This window comes from Schistocerca nitens, chromosome 8, assembly GCF_023898315.1.
Source record: "Schistocerca nitens isolate TAMUIC-IGC-003100 chromosome 8, iqSchNite1.1, whole genome shotgun sequence".
Classification (NCBI taxonomy): domain Eukaryota; kingdom Metazoa; phylum Arthropoda; class Insecta; order Orthoptera; family Acrididae; genus Schistocerca; species Schistocerca nitens.
The window spans coordinates 383,121,945-383,141,281 of NC_064621.1; the positions used below are offsets into that span (position 1 = coordinate 383,121,945).

A 19,337-nucleotide genomic window follows, 5' to 3' on the forward strand; every position below is an offset into this window, starting at 1 on the left:
GGTCCGTAGTCACCCTGAAAGCGCCTACGAATATCTGCGATGCTCTGGTTTTCTGCTAAAGGAAACTCAATGACAGGTCTCTGCTTGGAATACACCTCCGTTAGAAAAGCCATTATGAAGGCTACGTACAGCGCCGTCACCTATCGGAACTTCATTAAACTGTAGGGGCGAAGTTCTACATTTCTTCAGCACCTGAAATTTGCCAAGAAAAAAAAATTGTTCCATGTGTTATTGAATTTGTCTCTGTTCTAAAGGGAGGGAAGGCAACGGCCTTGCCATAGTGGATACACCTGTTCCCGTGAAATCACCGAAGTTAAGCGCTGTGAACATCCAGCCGCCATGCGCTGTTGCCATTTTTCGGGGTGCACTCAGCCTCGTGATGCCAATTGAGGAGCTACTCGATCGAATAGTAGCGGCTCCGGTCAAATAAAACTGTCATAACGACCGGGCGAGCGGTGTGCTGACCACACGCCCCTCCTATCCGCATCCTCATCTGAGGATGATACGGCGGTCGGATTGTCCCGATGGGCCACTTGTGCCCTGAAGACGGAGTGTGTGTGTGTGTGTGTGTGTCTGTGTGTGTGTGTGTGTGTGTGTGTGTGTTTGTGTAAAGGGAAGGAAAACGGAGACAGGCCGCAATGTACCTTTGTTCCATTTTTTGGGATGTTAAATGAGTCATTAGTCTTTTCTGACTGGTTTGATGCGGCCCACAAAAAATTTCTCTACTGTGCCAACCTTTTCGTCTCAGAGCAGCACTTGCAACCAAAGCCAAAAGTTATTTGTTGTATATAGTCCAATCTCTGTCTTCCTGTACAGCTTTTACCGTCTACAGCTCCCTATAGTATCGTGTAACTTATTCCCTGATTTCTTAACAGAAATCCTACCACCCGGCCTTTCTTCTTGTAAGCTTATTTGTCCGTCGCTGACATAGAAGACCGCAAACCTTCTTTCCTTCCCGTCTGGGCAAGCTGTGCAGTGAGTAGAGTACATGTAAAGCTTACTGGGACAAGGTAAATGCTAGCTACAATGAGGTCGATAATTCGATTATAATACTGGCATTTTAATTTGATATTCCCCACAACTGACAAAATTTACACAAAAAATGTGAATTTCTTTGTCCATCCACACACTCCTGAGAATGGCACATTAACAATTTGCAATTACACGCCCGGTTCACTGGCAGCTCCGTTGATAAATACTCGGCACCTCGCAAGGATAACTACCAGATCAAGAATATTAGGTAAGTTGATGGAAGTGGCTAACCGTTGGTGAAAATCTCGCTTCTGAGCACACAAAGAGCTCTAACCTCAGAACTCTGCACGGAACACGCGGTGGTGCAGTGCTGCGATACAGACCGTATAAGACGATGGCCAAGACGCCGTCTCCAAGTCCGTACCGCTCGATGGTTGAAGGCGAAGTCCTCTCTCTCCACAATTCTCCCGTCTCACACGCGTAAGAAAACACGGCGGAAGAATAACACGTTTCGGCCAATGTCGAACGCTTTATCATCGCCGCGCGGGATTAGCCGAGCGGTCTCAGGCGCTGCAGTCATGGACTGTGTGGCTGGTCCCAGCGGAGGTTCGAGTCCTCTCTCGGGCATGGGTGTGTGTGTTTGTCCTTAGGATAATTTAGGTTAAGTAGTGTGTAAGCTTAGGGACTGATGACCTTAGCAGTTAAGTCCCATAAGATTTCACACACATTTGAACATTTTTTGCTCTATCATCGCCGAAATCCCTCCAACGGCATTTCTGAGATCTACCCAATGATCGAGTAGGTCATATTGTCCCTAAGCAAACGAAATTCCCGTCTTCGCCACGTGTTGCCCAGCACAGGTGGCTCCGGATGCCGGGCTACCCCCAAAAGCGCCGTATTCTCCCGCGTTTCCGGTGACCGCTACCTGCCGCCCACGGCGGCCCGGCGAGCTACGGCTAGCTGCAGACTTTATATTCCACAATTCTCAACTTCCGACACTTTTCACCAACGCTTTAAGTTAGTGACTTAATCATGTAGACATGCAGGGAATACTGCTCGAGAGTGCCTCATATTTATCATAATTCAATAGAGTCACCATCTGATGCCCTTGCCAGTCCCCCTATTATTAAAATGTTGGTAAGCTAACGTGTAAGTGCCCATGTCATGGCACCTTATATTCTTGTCAGTGTTTTCAATGTATTCCTTTTCTCACCGTTTCTGCACAGTATCTCCTCATTCCTTAGCTTATCAGTCCATCTTATTTTCAACATTCTTCTGTAGCAACACATCTCAAATGCTTCGATTCTCTTCTGTTTCCCTTTTTCCTCAATCAATGTTTCACTATCATACAATGCTATGCTCCAAACGGACATTATCAGATTTTTTTCCCTCAAAATAAGGCCTGTGTTTGATACTGGCACGCTTCTCTTGCCCAAAAATGCCCTCTTTGCCAGTACTAGTCTGCTTTTTATGCCCTCCTTGCTCCGTCCGTTATTGGTTATTTCGCTGCCTAGGTAGCATAATTCCTTACTTCAACTGCTTCGTAATCACCAATTCTGATGTTAAGTTTCTCGCTGTTTTCATTTCTTCTACTTCTCATTCCTTTCGTCTTTCTTCAATTTACTCTAAAACCATCTTCTGTTCTGATTAGACTGTTCATTCCATTCAAAAGATTATTCTACACTTTCACTGAGGATAGCAATATCATCTGCAAATCTTATCACTGACATGTTTTCACCTTGAATTTTAATTCCACTCTTGAGCCTTTCTTTTATTTTCGTCATTGGTCCATCAATTTACAGATTCAACAGTAGGGGCGAATGACTAAATCGCTGTCTTAGGCCTTTTTAGCGTGAACACTTCGTTCTTGGTCTTCCAGTCTTATTGTTCCCTCTTGGTTCTTGTACACGCTATGGTTCAAATGGCTCTGAGCACTATGGGACTCAACTTCTGAGGTCATCAGTCCCCTAGAACTTAGAACTACTTAAACCTAACTAACCTAAGGACATCAGACACATCCATGCCCGAGGCAGGATTCTAACCTACGATCGTAGTGGTCACGCGGTTCCAGGCTGTAGCGCCTAGAACCGCTCGACCACCCCGGCCGGCTACACGCTATGTATAACCCTTCTTTCCCCATAACTTACCCCTATTTTTCTCAGAATTTCTAAGCTATGTATTACCCATCTTTCTCCATAAATTAACCCTAATTTTCTCATAATTTCTAACATCTTGCACCATTTTACAATGTCGAACGCTTTTTCCAGGTCGACAAATCCTACGACAATGTGTGAACATAAATTTTGCGTAATGCTTGCGTTCGCAGTTCCGACACCAACCAATGTTAAAAATCACTTATGCTCCGCGACATACTCGAACGAAAAAGACGTCCACAAAAAACTCGCCCGACAAGGGAAAGCTTAAGACAACGCTCTACATGCAGCCACCTCGGTCAACGTCTGACCACAATCTCCCAACGTTGTAATCGTCTTTCCCACAATCTTAGTTACTAGTGCCGCCAAATAATTTCTCAGTAGTCACAAATTCTCCCCGATACCCTCCGTAATAAAAATCTGAGTGATCGGATCAACGAAGAACCTGAACGGGTGTCATCGGACGTCCACCCCGAACAAATTCAACGAACAATAAAGAACAAAAATGAGATAAAAAAAAGATAGTTGAGTGGTCAGCGTGACGGATTGCCGTCCTACGGGCCCGGGTTCGATTCCCGGCTGGGTCGGAGATTTTGTGGGCGTTGTGTTGTCTTCATCATCATTTCATCCCCATCCGGCGCGCAGGTCGCCCAATGTGGCGTCGAATGTAATAAGACCTGCACCAAGGCGGCCGGACATGTCCCGCAAGGGACCTCCCGGCCAATGACGCCAAACGCTCATTTCCATTTTCTTTTATTGCGATCATGGTACCATTTCCGGAACCACAGTACCGTAGCGTGCTGCTAGAGGTGCCTAAACAAAATAACGCAGCCCACTGATAAAATGGACATCAGTCACGGCAGTTTCTATTGGCTCCACTAGTGATGTGCTGCCGGACTGTGGTGTAGGAATTTCAATGTGTACCACGTCTGCAGAAATGTATCTACAAACAAACAAAAAATTAATCATTTAACTTTATTTTCTTTTCGAGGTACTAATTTAAACCTCATGACAACCCCTCCAACTAAGAGAACTTACAGTGCTGTTTCACACAGATCAGACCTGGCCAACATTTGCACTCTCAGAGGGCGCTCAGTTGCACGAGCGCGCTTGAGTCTGCTGAGCGCTCCAGCTTACCCCACCGCTTTGCTATTCTGACAAGGGAACCTCCCCATCGCACCCCCCTCAGATTTAGTTATAAGTTGGCACAGTGGATAGGCCCTGAAAAACTGAACACAGATCAATCGAGAAAACAGGAAGAAGTTGTGTGGAACTATGAAAAAATAAGCAAAATACACAAACTGAGTAGTCCATGTGCAAGATAGGCAACATCAAGGAGAGTGAGAACTCGGGAGCGCCGTGGTCCCGTGGGTAGCGTGAGCAGCTGCGGAACGAAAGGTTCAAGTCTTCCCTCGAGTGAAAATTTTAATTTTTTATTTTCGGTTTACATGACAAACTCTTATGTTTTCATCACTTTTTTGGGAGTGATTATCACATCCACAAGAAAACCTAAATCGGGCAAGGTAGGAGAATCTTTTTACCCATTCGCCAAGTGTACAAGTTAGGTGGGTCGACAACATATTCCTGTCATGTGACGCACATGCCGTCACCAGTGTCGTATAGAATATATCAGACGTGTTTTCCTGTGGAGGAATCGGTTGACTTATGACCTTGCGATCAAATGTTTTCGGTTCCCATTGGAGAGGCACGTCCTTTCGTCTACTAATCGCACGGTTTTGCGGTGCGGTCGCAAAACACAGACACTAAACTTATTACAGTGAACAAAGACGTCAATGAACGAACGGACGGATCATAACTGCGAAAATAAAGAAATTAAATTTTTCACTCGAGGGAGGACTTGAACCAAGGATCCCTCGTTCCACAGCTGGTCACGCTAACCACGGGACCACGGCGCTCCTAATTTCATACCCTCCTTGATGTTGCATATCTTCCACATGGACTACTCAGTTTGCATATTTTGCTTATTTTTTCATAGTTCCACACAACTTCTTCCTGTTTTCTCGATTGATCTGTGTTCAGTTTTTCAAGGCCTATCCACTGTGCCAACTTATAACTAAATCTGAGGGGGGTGCGATGAGGAGGTTACCTTCTGAGCAGCTGTGAGTGAGACGGCCTATACTACTAAAGGCTACACATGCAGGAAACTTAGGAAGGCGTGTTTGCAGCAAAGTGTAGCTACCTCTATGAGAAGAATATTGCAGCATGCTTTTATAGGCAGGCATTTATGCTGTGTGTGTATTTTTAACTTTTTATTTTTCTGCCAAAGCAATTACTTTTATTCAAATATGGCTCTGAGCGCTATGGGACTTAACAGCTGAGGTCATCAGTCCCCTAGAACTTAGAACTACTTAAACCTAACTAACCTAAGGACATCACACATAAACATGCCCGAGGCAGGATTCGTTCCTGCGACCTTGTAGGTCTCGCGGTTCCAGACTGAAGCGCCTAGAACCGCTCGGCCACTCCGACCGGCTTACTTTTATTACTGGATTAAATAACTGTTATCTAATGCTATTAAGGTGCCCATATATACAAAAAGCATTATATAAAGGCATTTATCTTTATGTTGCGATAATGAATTACGAATGGGTCCACCTTTCTGCAAGTACACAAATTATTGTTTTATCACCCAAACATGCTTCGCCGGTTGTGGCATTCTCAATGGCTTTTTTCGTATTTTATTTTCCTTTTGCTTTACATTGTGTGTGTCCTGTAGCTGCCGACCAAAATGAGCCACATGTGTAAATTAGCACACCATGTCATCATTGTAGTATTTGGATAGTCCTGAGCTGTCACAAGTTTGTTTGTTCCAAATACATTTTTGTGTGGTTGAGCTGAACGTTTTCTCCTGCTAGTTTGTAAACACTGAGTCTCACTATGTTGCTGTGGCTTGAACACATGTGTCCTAGCCATAGCAAATTAGCAAGATGCAGTATTTACAAACGAGCAGGAGGTCACAGCATAGGACTATCCAGACACTACAATGACGACATGGTGTACTAACGTAGACCTGTGGCTGATTTTGGTTGGTAGCCACAGGAGACACACATTCTAAAATAAAAGTAAAATAAAATTTAGAAAGCCACCGAGGACCCCACAACTGTTGTGAAACATATATGGCTCATAACACAAAACAATAATTTATGTAATTGCAAAAAGGTAGACCCATCCTTAATTCATTATTTTTCTGCACGCACGTGAACGGAACTCAAAATCTAATATGATAGTTACGTAGTAATGTTTGTAAATCTACACAAGTTTTAACTTTAGAACATATAATAATTCTGGAAGTATGGTTCGTGATGCAGTCAAACACATGGAGTTACGCAGTTATGACCTATTATGACGTGAACGCTGGCGGAACTTAGTCACTTTCATAAGAAAAGAAAAAAGTTCACACTGATTGTTGAACCGAACCTCAAAATAAGTTTAGCGGCTTGTCTGTGCAGTTGAGGATACTGATTTTGGCGTAACACTTTATAAAAGCGTTGTAAATTTCTGGATTGGACAAACAGGTTGCTGATCTGGGTGCTTCACTGTACATCTATCACCCCACGTCGGAAATAATGAGGTACATCAACAGTGAAAAGCGAAAGTGGCCTGACAAATAAATCGAAATCCATCTGCATTTGTGCAATTTCTTGGATTCTCTTTGAGAACTCATAGTGAAATTTTCAGTTACTAAAACGTAGTCATCATGTCTGGTCCACGAATGACTGCCTGCCGCGCGGAGTGCCCGCGCGGTTGGAGGCGCCATGTCACTGTCTGCGCGGCGCCTCTCGCCAGAGGGTCGAGTCCACCCTCGGGCACGGGTGTGTATGTTGTTCTTAGCATAGGTTAGTTTAAGTACTGTGTAAGTCTAGGGACCGATGACCTCTGCAGTTTGGTCCCTTAAGAACTCATACACATCTGAACATTTTGAATGACTGCCTCGAGTTACAGGAAATGTTTCACTTCATGAACTTGAAGTTGACATTTCCATAGGATTGCTTTTTATTGATATCACCAATCTTGTCCGCCATTTATCTTACCAAATGATTCTTCCCTTGCATTAAGACACTCAATGAATTCATATACATTATGTAATCAAAAGTATCCGGACACCTGGCTGAAAATGACTTATAAGTTCGTGGCGCCCTCCGTCGGTAACGCGGGAATTCAATATGGTGTTGGCCCACCCATAGCCTTGATGACAGCTTCCGCTCTAGCAGTCATACGTTCAATGAGGTGCTGGAAGCTTTCTTGGGGAATGGCAGCCCATTCTTCACGGAGTGCTGCACTGAGGAACGTTGTCGGTCGGTGAGGCGTGGCACGAAGTCGCCGTTCCAAAACATCCCGAATGTGTTGTATAGGATTCAGGTCAGAACTCTGTGCAGGCCAGTCCATTACAGGGATGTTATTGTCGTGTAACCATTCCGCCACAGGCCGTGCATTATGAACAGGTGCTCGATCGTGTTGAAAGATGCAATCGCCATCGCCGAATTGCTCTTCAACAGTGGGAAGCAAGACGGTGCTTAAAACATCAATGTAAACCTGTGCTGTGATAGTGCCACGCAAAACAATGGGTGCAAGAGGCCATGAAAAACACGACCACACCATAACACCACCGCCTCCGAATTTTAATGTTGACACTACGCCCGCTGGCAGATGACGTTCACCCACACGCTGCCATCGGATCGCCATATTGTGTACCGTGCGTGATTCTTCATTCCACACAACATTTTTCCACTGTTTTATCGTCCAATGTTTACACTCCTTACACCAAGCGAGGCGTAGTTTGGCATTTACTGGCGTGTCGTGTGGTTTATAAGCAGCCGCTCTACCATGAAATCTACCTCCCACCTAACTGTCATAGTACTTGCACTGGATCCGGATGCACTTTGGAATTCCTAGATAGATGTCTGCCTGTTACACATTACGACCCTCTTCAACTCTAGGCGGTCTCTGTCAGTCGACAGACAAGGTCGGTCTGTACGCTTTTGTGCTGTACGTGTCCCTTCACGTTTCCACTTCACTTTCACATCGGAAACAGTGGACTAGGGATGTTTAGGACTGTGGAAATCTCACGTACAGACGTATGACACAACTGACACCCAGTCACCTGACCACGTTCGAAGTCCGTGAGTTCCGCGGAGCGCCCCATTCGGCTCTCTCAGGATGTGTAATGACTACTGAGGTCGCTGATATGGAATACCTGGCAGTAGGTGGCAGCACAATGCACCTAATATGAAAAACTTATGTTTTTGGGGCTGTCCGGATACTTTTGATCACACAGTGTAATTAGTGACGTCGATCATAAAAGACTTTGTCACCACTCTTCTCACTGTAAACTCAGTTTTTTTTCCCTAATTGCCGCTTTCAGTTCAGGCTGCATTCACTGTCGTTCATGAGAAGGCAAATGAGTCATATCCTCTTTCTGGCTGGTGCTGTAATGACGATCCAGTGAATGTTTTTCCTCATCATAATAGTGCCACGTCATATTAAGCGTGTAGCGTGGCCTTTAAAGCATTCGAAAAAATAATGTAATTTCCATTTGGCATTGAACGATGTGGCTTCTCCACTTTCCTTTTTTGGCATCGGTACAGGCGCCAGCAGTATTTCTAATGCAGAACGTAATTGTAATTTAAAGCAAACAGTATTGTCAGCAAAGTGCTCGACATCTGAAAAGCCGAATGCTTTGCTTTAGCAGTGTCCGGCTGCAGTATTGATTGTCCCCTTCCTCCTCGCCCCTCAATCTCAATCGCCGTTGCGCTCGGAGCGCTAACCAGGAGAGCGGCCGGAGCGATCCCGCTCGCGGAGCGCTGTTTAGCCGGGCCTGAGATAGATCGATAAATGCTAAATGAAAAAAAATTTTAATGCCACATTCTAAGAGTAGAGTACATTTGCAGATGTAGGCTACATCTGGTTTACACTGTACAGCAGTTGCTTATCCCACGTTTCCTTTTATTTCTCGCAGTCCTCGATGTTAAAGCCCGGGGGCTTCGTGCTCCAGCGCCTCTCTGCAGTGCCTTCCCTGTGGGCTATTGGCCACTACATTGCTCCCCACAGTGGCGGCTTCTCACTGCCATACATGCAGTTGTAACCACGTGGCAGACAGTTTCAGGCTTGTTTTTAGAAAGTGAGCCTTTCACCTTGCATTTTCTACCATACTGCTTCTCAAGGGAAATGTGGCTACACACACATAAGACGTGACTGAATTCCAATGCGTACCAAGCAACTCGTGGCGGAAAATAAGTGACCCTTGCGCCACCACTGAGATTCGCACTCTGTCTTCCCATGACCACGCACTTACCCACAACAACAACGACAACAACAAGAATGCGCTGCACAAGCTCCCACCAACCAGTGAGTTTACAACCATGACTACATACATATTCCGCAGCAATATGGTGCCTGGCAGAGAGCACCTTGTACCACTGCTAGTAAGTGCTATTCGACTTGCAAATGGAGCGAGGGAAAAACGACTGTCTGTATGTTTCATAACAGCTCTAATTTCTCTTATCTTGCCTTCGTAACTCTTGTTCGAGATGTACGTATGGCAGTAGAAACGTTCTTCCGTCTGTCCCAAATGCCTGTTCTCTAAACTTTCCTGGTAGTGTTCCGTGAAAAGACAGACTTCTTTCCAGTGATTTTCAGTTGAGCATACGGAGCATTTCCACAATACTCGTGAGCTGATCGCAAATATCGGTAACAAATCTGGGAGGACGCCTCTTAACAGCTACCAAGTCTTGCTTCAATCTGACCTAGTGGGGATCCAAACAGACGAGCAGTACTCAGCAGTTGGTCGTGTAAGTGATCTGTAAGCGTTCTCCTATATAAATGAGCAACATTTTCCCATAATTCTCCAAATAAACCGAAATCGACCGTTTGCCTTCCCTACAGCCGACCTGACGTGCTTGTTCCGTATCACGGAATGTTACACCAAGAGATTAATCGACGTGACTATGTCAAGCACAGAGTTTATACTGTAACATTACAGGATCGTTGTTCCTACTCATCTGCATTAACCCAGGAGTGGGCGCATGGGGTACACCTGTCAGCCAGCGGTTTTACACTGTGATTATCTCCGTTACATTTAAAGCTGCAGCGTTCCCACGCTCAGTACCTTTCAAATTGGTGCACTGTTGAAGCTCCGTTTCCAGTTGTCAGTTGGACAGCTAAACACAGACAGCAGGACGTTGAAGTGAATTGGGGTACAACTGTCCACCACGCGCCTATCTACGTAACAATTTCTTAAGGTAGGTGTTTTCCTTTTTTTAACATTTTTCATAGTAAATTCGTTGTTAAGTACAATATTTAAAATTTTTATTAATCTGAATAAAATAACTATGTTAACTAAGGTGATTACTTACGCGGTCTTCAACATGCCTACAATTTACAGAAACTGATACTCATAAATATGTTTTTATTTTAGTGATGTCAGATCCGAAGAAAAGAAGAGGGGATGTGCCTTCCGACCCTGAAGTGTGGATGAGGTGCTCGAAGAAGATGCAGAGAATGATGAAAATGACGTATTTGATTCTGAAGAATCTAATTCAAATGAAGATGGTCAACTAATGGAAAGCGATCATGATAGTGAAACTGAACAATCTGCAGATGAATACGATAATAAGAACTGTGAGTCTAGTATTTCCTTTTATCTTGGGAAGGACAGCAAAACAAAATGGTGCAAGTCTTTTCCTGAAAGAAACGTGAGAAAAAGGTCAGAAAATATAATAACTCATCTACTTGGCCCCACGATGCAAGAATCAGCAATACTTTCAGAAAATTAGTAGATTTTTTCTTAGACAGCAGTGTTTACGAAACTATAGTTAACTGCAGACATAACTATGTAAGAGATTTGAAAAGCAAATTTGAGAGACATAGAGATGCTAGATTCACTGATGAGACTGAAATATGAGCACTTTTCGGTATACTCTGCCTAATAGGACCCTAAGAAGTTCTAGAAAAAACAATGAATTACGGTGAGGTGCACATGTTCTACTGGGCATAACTTCAACAGTTACAACACAAGACAATCCCAGAGAAGGTTCCAAAGGACGTTGCTACTAGTGTGGAAGGCAGAAAGACAAGTCAACTAGAAAATGATGTCATAAATGTGAAAGGTGTAGGTGTTCGCCCCACTTGCAAAGCGTATGTGTTAACTGTCTCCGAAATAAATTATTGAAATATTGTTTGATATCTGTGTTTTATTTCCATACCTATGCATAAACAAACACAGAAAAAGCAAATAAAGAACATTTGATAATCATTGCAATGCGTAATTAAGAAACACAAATGGGGGACAGGAGTCCCCCATGCGCCTAACCCCGAACGATACAGCACGCGCCTACTGCAGAGTTAACTTATACTTTCCAGCATTTATAGCAAGCTACCGTTCATCGAACAAAACAGAAATTCTGTTCGATTCATCCCGTATACTCCTCGAGCAACTCAACGACACTTTTGCGTACATCAGAGCAGTAGAAGCAAACAGTCGCCGATTGCTGCTCACAGTCGGCTCAGTGCACTTAGGGTGGGGTGTCGCCAAAAGATGTCAGTTACTCCGTTTACGTGCAGCATAACTTCCGGAAGACGAAATTCGTGTGTCGTAGATCGATATCCGACGATGAGTTTACATGTTAAACTCTGAATCTCTTTTGGTGACCCAGTCAAACGTTTCTTCTCGGATCGACAACTGTAGATACCATATGGCCTCTGGAAATCAGCTGTTTTGGTGTCCTATGTAGTAAGCACGATGGCTGTTTCCCTTCAGTCAAATACAACTCAGTCTAATATTTCCTACACCATATTCGTTGCACAAGAAAAAAAAAAAAACGGAAAATGAGCAAGTTTCAAAAACGTTGAGCGTTTACATGGGACACAATGTCGAATGTGGAAGTGGGTATTCGGCAGCTGGAGCCGCTTTTCAGAATCGATACTAGTTATTTTTTACAAGATCAGCCTGAAGAAGTATTGGAAAATCGGTTTACGAAGAGCGGGTTTTGGAGCCCTTTGTAAATGTAATACCCGCATGCTGATGTTCACTTAAGAAACCAGTCAAGACGGGGAGGGGGGGGGGGGGAGTGGAGGGGGGGGGGAAGACGTAGGGGGATGGAGTCAAATGTTAGCTCCGAGTAACAGCTGGAAGTAGACTAACTACGCTAAAATCGGGGAGAAAAGCTGGACAGAAGTCGGTTTCGCGTCTCGTACAAGACAAATTATCACTCCTACCCATAGATTATACAAGAGTACAAGAACATCTTTTTAATCTAGTCTGTTTGCTCAATATAAGTGTCACACTGAGAACATAAGCGCCCTATTGTTGTCACTGGTAATTTCTGCTTTTTTTTTAGACCCATTTACATCATATTAAACACGCTCGGAAAAGTAATTGTTTTATTGAGACAGATTGTGCATTTCCAGAATGCTGAAAGGCGCTGACACAATGCAGCATCATCAACTGCTAATAAAGATTCGATCGTACGGAGTATCTTCAGAGACATGTGATTTCCTCCAAGAATATTTGACTAATGGAGTCCAGTATGTTACACTGGACTGTGAAAGTTCTACAGAAACAAAAGTAACATCACGTGTGCCCGGTGAAAGCGTAATAGGCCCTTCGATGCTTTCAATCTACATGAACTATTGAATAGATAAACTACTTACCAGCTAGGATCAGCAGCACTATAAGGTTGTACAGAAAAGTATCATCGCTGGACAACCGTAGCAAATTTCAGAAAAATCTGAACAAGATTTCCACTTGGTATAATTAATGTGTACAAGGTGGATACGTATAATGCTCAACAAATCGATTTATTTCTTTAAATTTTCATTAATGGGTAACTCGCTAAGTCGTTCCTAAGCTTCAACAAGGTCTGCCTTGGTTGACACCGGATATTAGCCGGATGCAAGCCGCTTCACGCTCTATTCACGTGATATGTGAACTTGTGCGACAAAGTAACGCCACGGACAAACATCGCTAACGCTGTCAATCAAGTATACAGGACGAAACCAATCACAGGAACAGAATCGGTCACGTGGGGTACTGGGGGTGGCCTGAGAAGTGTGGCCAAGTGAAGTTCCCTGTTCGCAGACAGTTCAGACCTTCCTTCCGCTCCTCTCCAGCCATGAGGGCCCCACTTTGTACAAAAGATTTCGGACTTCATTTCTGCATTCCTTAAGGATAGACAACAAACCATGCTATGATTCAGTTTCAGTAGTAAACTTTGGCATTTCTGGTTCCACACCCTGCAGCCATTTCCTAAACAGCGGAAGCCCAACCGCTTCTGAAGTCCATCCTACCGGCCAAATATTCAAGCACTTGCACAGATAGCAGCGCTCATTAAAGCTGGACACGCGTAAGATAATAGCCTCAATAAAGATAACGAATCCGATATTATCCGATTACAAGGTTAAAATGCAATGCATGTGTAAAGGAAATCACATAATAGGCAGTAGTCCGACCAGTTCTAGTGTACTGGTGCAGTATTACATAATAGGCGGTAGTCCGACCAGTTCTAGTGTACTGGCGCCGTATTTGGAGTATGCGTGACAACAGACATGTAACAAATCCAGACATGCGTTGTCTGTATCGTAATAAGGTCGGTAGGCCCGTACCCAAGTGTAACAGAAAGGGTCGGAGAACTTGAAAGAATGACGTCATAGCTCTAGCGAAACACTGTTTAATGAATTCAGAGAAGATTTATTTGCAGAAGAAAAAAAATGGTTCAAATGGCTCTGAGCACTATGGGACTCAACTGCTGTGGTTATCAGTCCCCTAGAACTTAGAACTACTTAAACCTAACTAACCTAAGGACATCACACACATCCATGCCCGAGGCAGGATTCGAACCTGCGACCGTAGCAGTCGCACGGTTCCGGACTGCGCGCCTAGAACCGCGAGACCACCGCGGCCGGCTGTTTGCAGAAGACTGAGCTATAATGATGCTGCGATCATAATACACTGCATAACAAAATATGTGAAGCACCCAAAAGACATGGTCGGATGTCTTTAGCTTCGTATATGTAGACGTCATCGGCTGGTATTTGATAGGTAGAGCGGGCGCCAGACTGCATTAGTGTTGTTACCAGTCCCGGTAGGGTACATAGCGGCGTCAACAGGTTCAGATATTGAGGTACAGGTACACAGATGTGCCCCATAAGACATGGTCGGATGTCTTTAACGTGGTATATGTAGACGTCATCGTCGGGTATTTGACAGGTAGCTCGCTCGGGGCACTATGGGACTTAACTTCTGAGGTCATCAGTCCCCTAGAACTTAGAACTACTTAAACCTAACTAACGTAAGGACATAACACACATCCATGCCCGAGGCAGGATTCGAACCTACGACCGTAGCGGTCGCACGGTTCCAGACTGTAGCGCCTGGAACCGCTCGGTCACCCCGGCCGGCTGACAGGTAGAGAGGGCGCCAGAGTGCTTTAGTGCTGTTACCAGTCCTGATAGGGTACATAGCGGCGTCAACAGCTTCAGATATTGAGGTACACAGATGTGCACCAAAAGACATGGTCGGATGTCTTTAACATCATATATGTAGACGTCATCGTCGGGTATTTGACAGGTAGAGCGGGTGCCCGACTGCATTAGTGCTGTTACCAGTCCTGGTAGGGTACATAGCAACGTCAACAGCCTCAGATATTGAGGTACACAGATGTGCCATGTACTCATGTTAGACAGCGTTATCAGCACTTGGCATAGTTTGAAAGGATCCGCACTGTAGGTCGCAGTTGGTCGAATAGTGCAACATCCACATTTGTGGGAGATTAGAATGTGACAGTGGCCCATTGCTGGTCTCGGAACGTGAGGGCTACATTCTCGTCGTGAAGGCTCCGGTCGACCACGGCTGACCACCACGTGGCTGGCTCACCGTATTGTGTAACAAGCTTACAGTAAAACAAGTTACAGTCTGTGTCATCCCGCACCATTGGTCGGAAACTACCAGCAGCCGGACTGGTCAGTTACTGTCCCAAGCGAAGGATGCCGTTAACACCACAACACAGACAGCTGCGTCTGGAGAGGTTCCGTGGCCAGGAAACGTGGACTGTTGATGAATGGCATCGCACTGTGTTCAGCGATGAATCGTGTTTCTGCAGTACCCAGGACGATCATCGTCGGCAGTTACGGCGGCGACCTGGGAAGAAGTCCCACACCTCCAATGCTTTGGCGAGACACAGTGGTATCCCTCGTGGCGTCACAGAGTTGGTAATTAAGGAAACTAACGGTAAATCGCGAACATCTTGGCTTTGCCTGTGTTACCTCTTATGCAATAGTATTTCAAAGACTCTCTTCCACGGTTCACATAAACTTGAACATTTGTGCTGCCTTTTTTTTGTATAAATTTTGTATCCCCTATTAGTACTATCTGATATGGTCCCTGCACACTTGAGCAGAATACTACAGTGTTTTGTAAGCGATCTATTTTGTAGACTGGCTGCATTTTCCAAGTATCCTGCCAATGAAACGGAGTCGGCTGATTGCTTGCATTATAAACGACTGAGCTACATCTACATCTACATCTACGTGATTACTCTGCTATTCACAATAAAGTGTCTGGCGGAGGGTTCAATGAACGACCTTCAAGCTGTCTCTCTACCGTTCCACTCCCTAACGGCACGCGGGAAAAACGAGCACTTAAATTTTTCTGTGCGAGCCCTGATTTCTCTTATTTTATCGTGATGATCATTTCTCCCTATGTAGGTGGGTGCTAACAGAATGTATTCGCCATCGGAAGAGAAAATTGGTGATTGAACTTTCATGAAAAGATCCCGTCGCAACGAAAATCGCCTTTTTTTTATGATTGCCACTCCAATTCACGTACATGTCTGTTACACTATTTCCCCTATTTCGCGATAGTACAAAACGAGCTGCGCTTCTTTGTACTTTTTCGATGTCATCCGTCAGTCCCACCTGATGCGGATCCCACACCGCACAGCAATACTCCAGAATAGGGCGGACAAGCGTGGTGTAAGTAGTCCCTTTAGTAGACCTGTTGCACCTTCTAAGTGTTCTGCCAATGAATCGCAGTCTTTGGTTTGCTCTAATACGATTATTCCATTTCATATCCCTACCAAGCGTTAGTCTCTGATATTTGTGTCAGTGATTGATTCCAATAGTGACTCATTGCTATTAGGCCCGTTTCACACTGGGATACTAGTGACGGTCGCCAGTGATGGTCACCGGTGACTGTGATGAACACTGTCGGATCACTGGTGCCCGACACCGCAGGTATTGCTAGCTGATTAGTTAGTGAAATGGACTCGTACAGGGGTGGCAACTAAATTTCGCTAGAGTTTTATGGTCCGAAAAATAAGGTGCTAAATTTAAAAAAAGAACATACAACTTACCAATTTTGTTTTTCTCGTCCATGCTCTTCTCACTGAAATCAGGCACAAACTTCGTTATAATTTCTTGCCACGCACTCACTTTGTTGCTATAGTCAACGCTTTTCACATCCCAAATAGCAGGACGGTTTTCTACTTCACTTATAAAATCTTCTGTGTTAATCAAATCTAAACTCATGGCTACAGTGTGTACAGTGTAATGTACAATGAATGTTTCGCGTCACTGTCTCAGAAATGACTGCCTGTCGTTTGGCAAATCTGCAGCGCAGTGTCTGTGATCTGTGTCCCAGTGTGAACACTCCAATTCAAACTAATGCATGTCCGGCGCAGACTGCTGTGAACACAGTGACCTTGTCCGTCACATGTGGCGAGGGTGAGCCACTGCTGGGTCACAGTGGCTCGGTGGGGCAGTGTAGTGTCCCGGTGTGAACGCTCCAGTTCAAACTAATGTATCTCTGCCTGTGACCGTCGCTGGTGACCCCTCCACGGAACGCAACCAGGAAAGAACTGGTGAGCTCATTACAGAAGACACGCGTGTCACAGTGAACGAAATCGCTGCTAAGCGTGCATTAGGGCACAGTGCATGCGCAAAACGATACAAGGTTTAAGTTATTGCAAGTTTGTGTCCGATGGGCTCCACGATTATTGTCCGAAGGCGGTAACCTACAGACAAGAACCATCGGCCAAAATCTTCAAAGATTTCAAAATGGAGGTGATGATTTTTGGACGAGTATTGTGATAGGCGACGAAAGCTGTAAGGATGGGAAGCTAACACTACGAGACGGCGAAGGATATTCAGAAAGCAGGGCATCACTGTCTTCATGCAGCTGGAACATAGTTCTGTCGGAAGGGTATGTTCAGACTTGCAGAACACTGGCGAAACCGTGTGCAAAGAAATGGATATTATGTTGAAAAGTGAGAGAATTATCTCTAGATTACGATGATGCACTTGGCTTCTTTTTAAAAAATTAAGAGATTTAAAAATTGTTGCTTTGTTGCTCACTACTTTTAGCATGACAATTCCACGGTTTTGCTTTCAAAAGTGAAAAGTTTGATACTTTATACTCTTGAACTTTTACAGGCAGATTCCAATGTTCGCATCACTTTAAAATTTTAGCAAGATTCATTCAAATAACTGTTCGCTTCGTTCATAACATGTTTTGTAACAAAACCTTGCAAAATCTATATAAACACACTTACTGTTGTAGCCCTTAGACGAGGAAAAAGTACTGTCGCTTCGAAATACAGTCTCTGGTCGACCAGCGCCCTCTGCTTCACATCCTTCGGATAGAGAGATTCATCCTTTCCGTAGCGTGACACCAGGTAAGTGGCGATTACGTGGCTGCCACAAGCGGAACATTATTACAGCGTTACAGAGATTGTGAGAACGGAATAATGGAGTATATGAGACGACACACAAAATCACCGCTGGACATACCTGTCGTGAAGAATCAAACCATTGTCGTCCATGGCTGGTACCGTGTGTTCTGGATTTATCTGAAATAGAAGAGGCAGTATTTAATAAAAATCAGAGCTTTGGGGACTAACAAAGTCAAATGAATACTAAAATACTAGACTGTTCCACTGGTTCAAATGGCTCTGAGCACTATGGGACTTAACATCTGAGGTCATCAGTCCCCTAGAACTTAGAACTACTTAAACCTAAATAACCTAAGGACATCACACACACCCATGCCCGAGGCAGGATTCGAACCTGCAACCGTAGTAGTCGCACGGTTCCGGTCTGAAGCGTCTAGAACCGCTCGGCCACAGAGGCCGGTTGTTTCACTAGTGACTGGCGGAAATCTCATAGCATGTCTACGTCAGCTTGGTGTCGACAGTGATTCACTACCAGACATGGATGTAGCTGCAGAAGAAGAAGGCAGCTCGTGGCTGCAAGAAACTCTTTATTGCTGTTTATTTACGGTCATTCAGTCTTCGATGCTGCTAGTGTTGATCCCTGGCGAGCACGACAGATACACCAACACCTTGTCTCTCGGTGTGATTAGCTTTCAATCTGCTCTGGCCAGCAGTGGCGCAGGCCGCGTGCTGCCGTTACTGCTGTATCCGAGTATGTGTCGAATTTCCCACCTGTAGCACGATGGCCAAGATTCGGCTGCCGTCACCGAGGAAGCGGCGGACAGCATCTTGCCCCAATGTCACAGGGCAGAGGAGTCCTCGGTTTGGACCTTGGCACATTCAGAGATACATGGATCCCAGCATCGCAGACCTTTGAAGGTGGCAGAGTTCAGAGCTGCCCACACACCCAGTCAGGCAGCAGTCGAAGGCTGGAGCTAGAGAAAGATGGCTACCTTCCATTCCTGGATGTTTTGGTTAAACGGAAAGGTGACGGCTCGGTGGGACATTCTGTCTATCGTAAACCCACTCACACTGATTTGTACTTGTATTCTAGTTAAATAGATAAAGATGGCTGCCTTCCATTCCTGGATGTTAAACGGAAAGGTGACGGCTCGGTGCGACATTCTGTCTATCGTAAGCCCACTCACACTGATTTGTACTTGCATTCTTCTAGTAGCCATCATCCATCCCAGACCATCAGTGTACTTAAAACCCTTGTACATAGGGCACATTCGGTGTCGGATGCAGAGAATTTGCCTAAAGAACATGCACATTTAAGGGCGGTGTTCAGAGGCAATGGATACTCGACCCGGCAAATTAACAGGGCCTTCTCAACTAGAGCCAGGAACCGGGAAGTAGATACAGAGGATAACGCGCCAGCCAAGCCCCTAGCTTTTCTTCCCTTCGTTGGAAATATCTCCTTCAAGATAGCGAGGATTCTTAATAATTTTCATGTCAAAGTGCTTTTTCGTCCACCTTCTAAGATTTA

The 19,337-nt window shown here is 44.8% G+C and overlaps 1 protein-coding gene across 2 annotated transcripts in view; it reads right to left on the reverse strand.

The window, feature by feature from the left end:
• Positions 1-19,337, reverse strand: part of LOC126198652 (glutathione S-transferase D7-like) — an 87,608-nt gene that overhangs the window by 13,670 nt on the left and 54,601 nt on the right. For both annotated transcript variants that reach the window (XM_049935122.1, XM_049935121.1), the window contains exons 3-4: positions 17,928-17,986; positions 17,690-17,831 (exon numbers count right to left, since the gene is read on the reverse strand). In XM_049935122.1, coding sequence (XP_049791079.1) covers positions 17,690-17,831; positions 17,928-17,986 — 201 coding nt within the window. The remainder of the gene's footprint in view (positions 1-17,689; positions 17,832-17,927; positions 17,987-19,337) is intronic.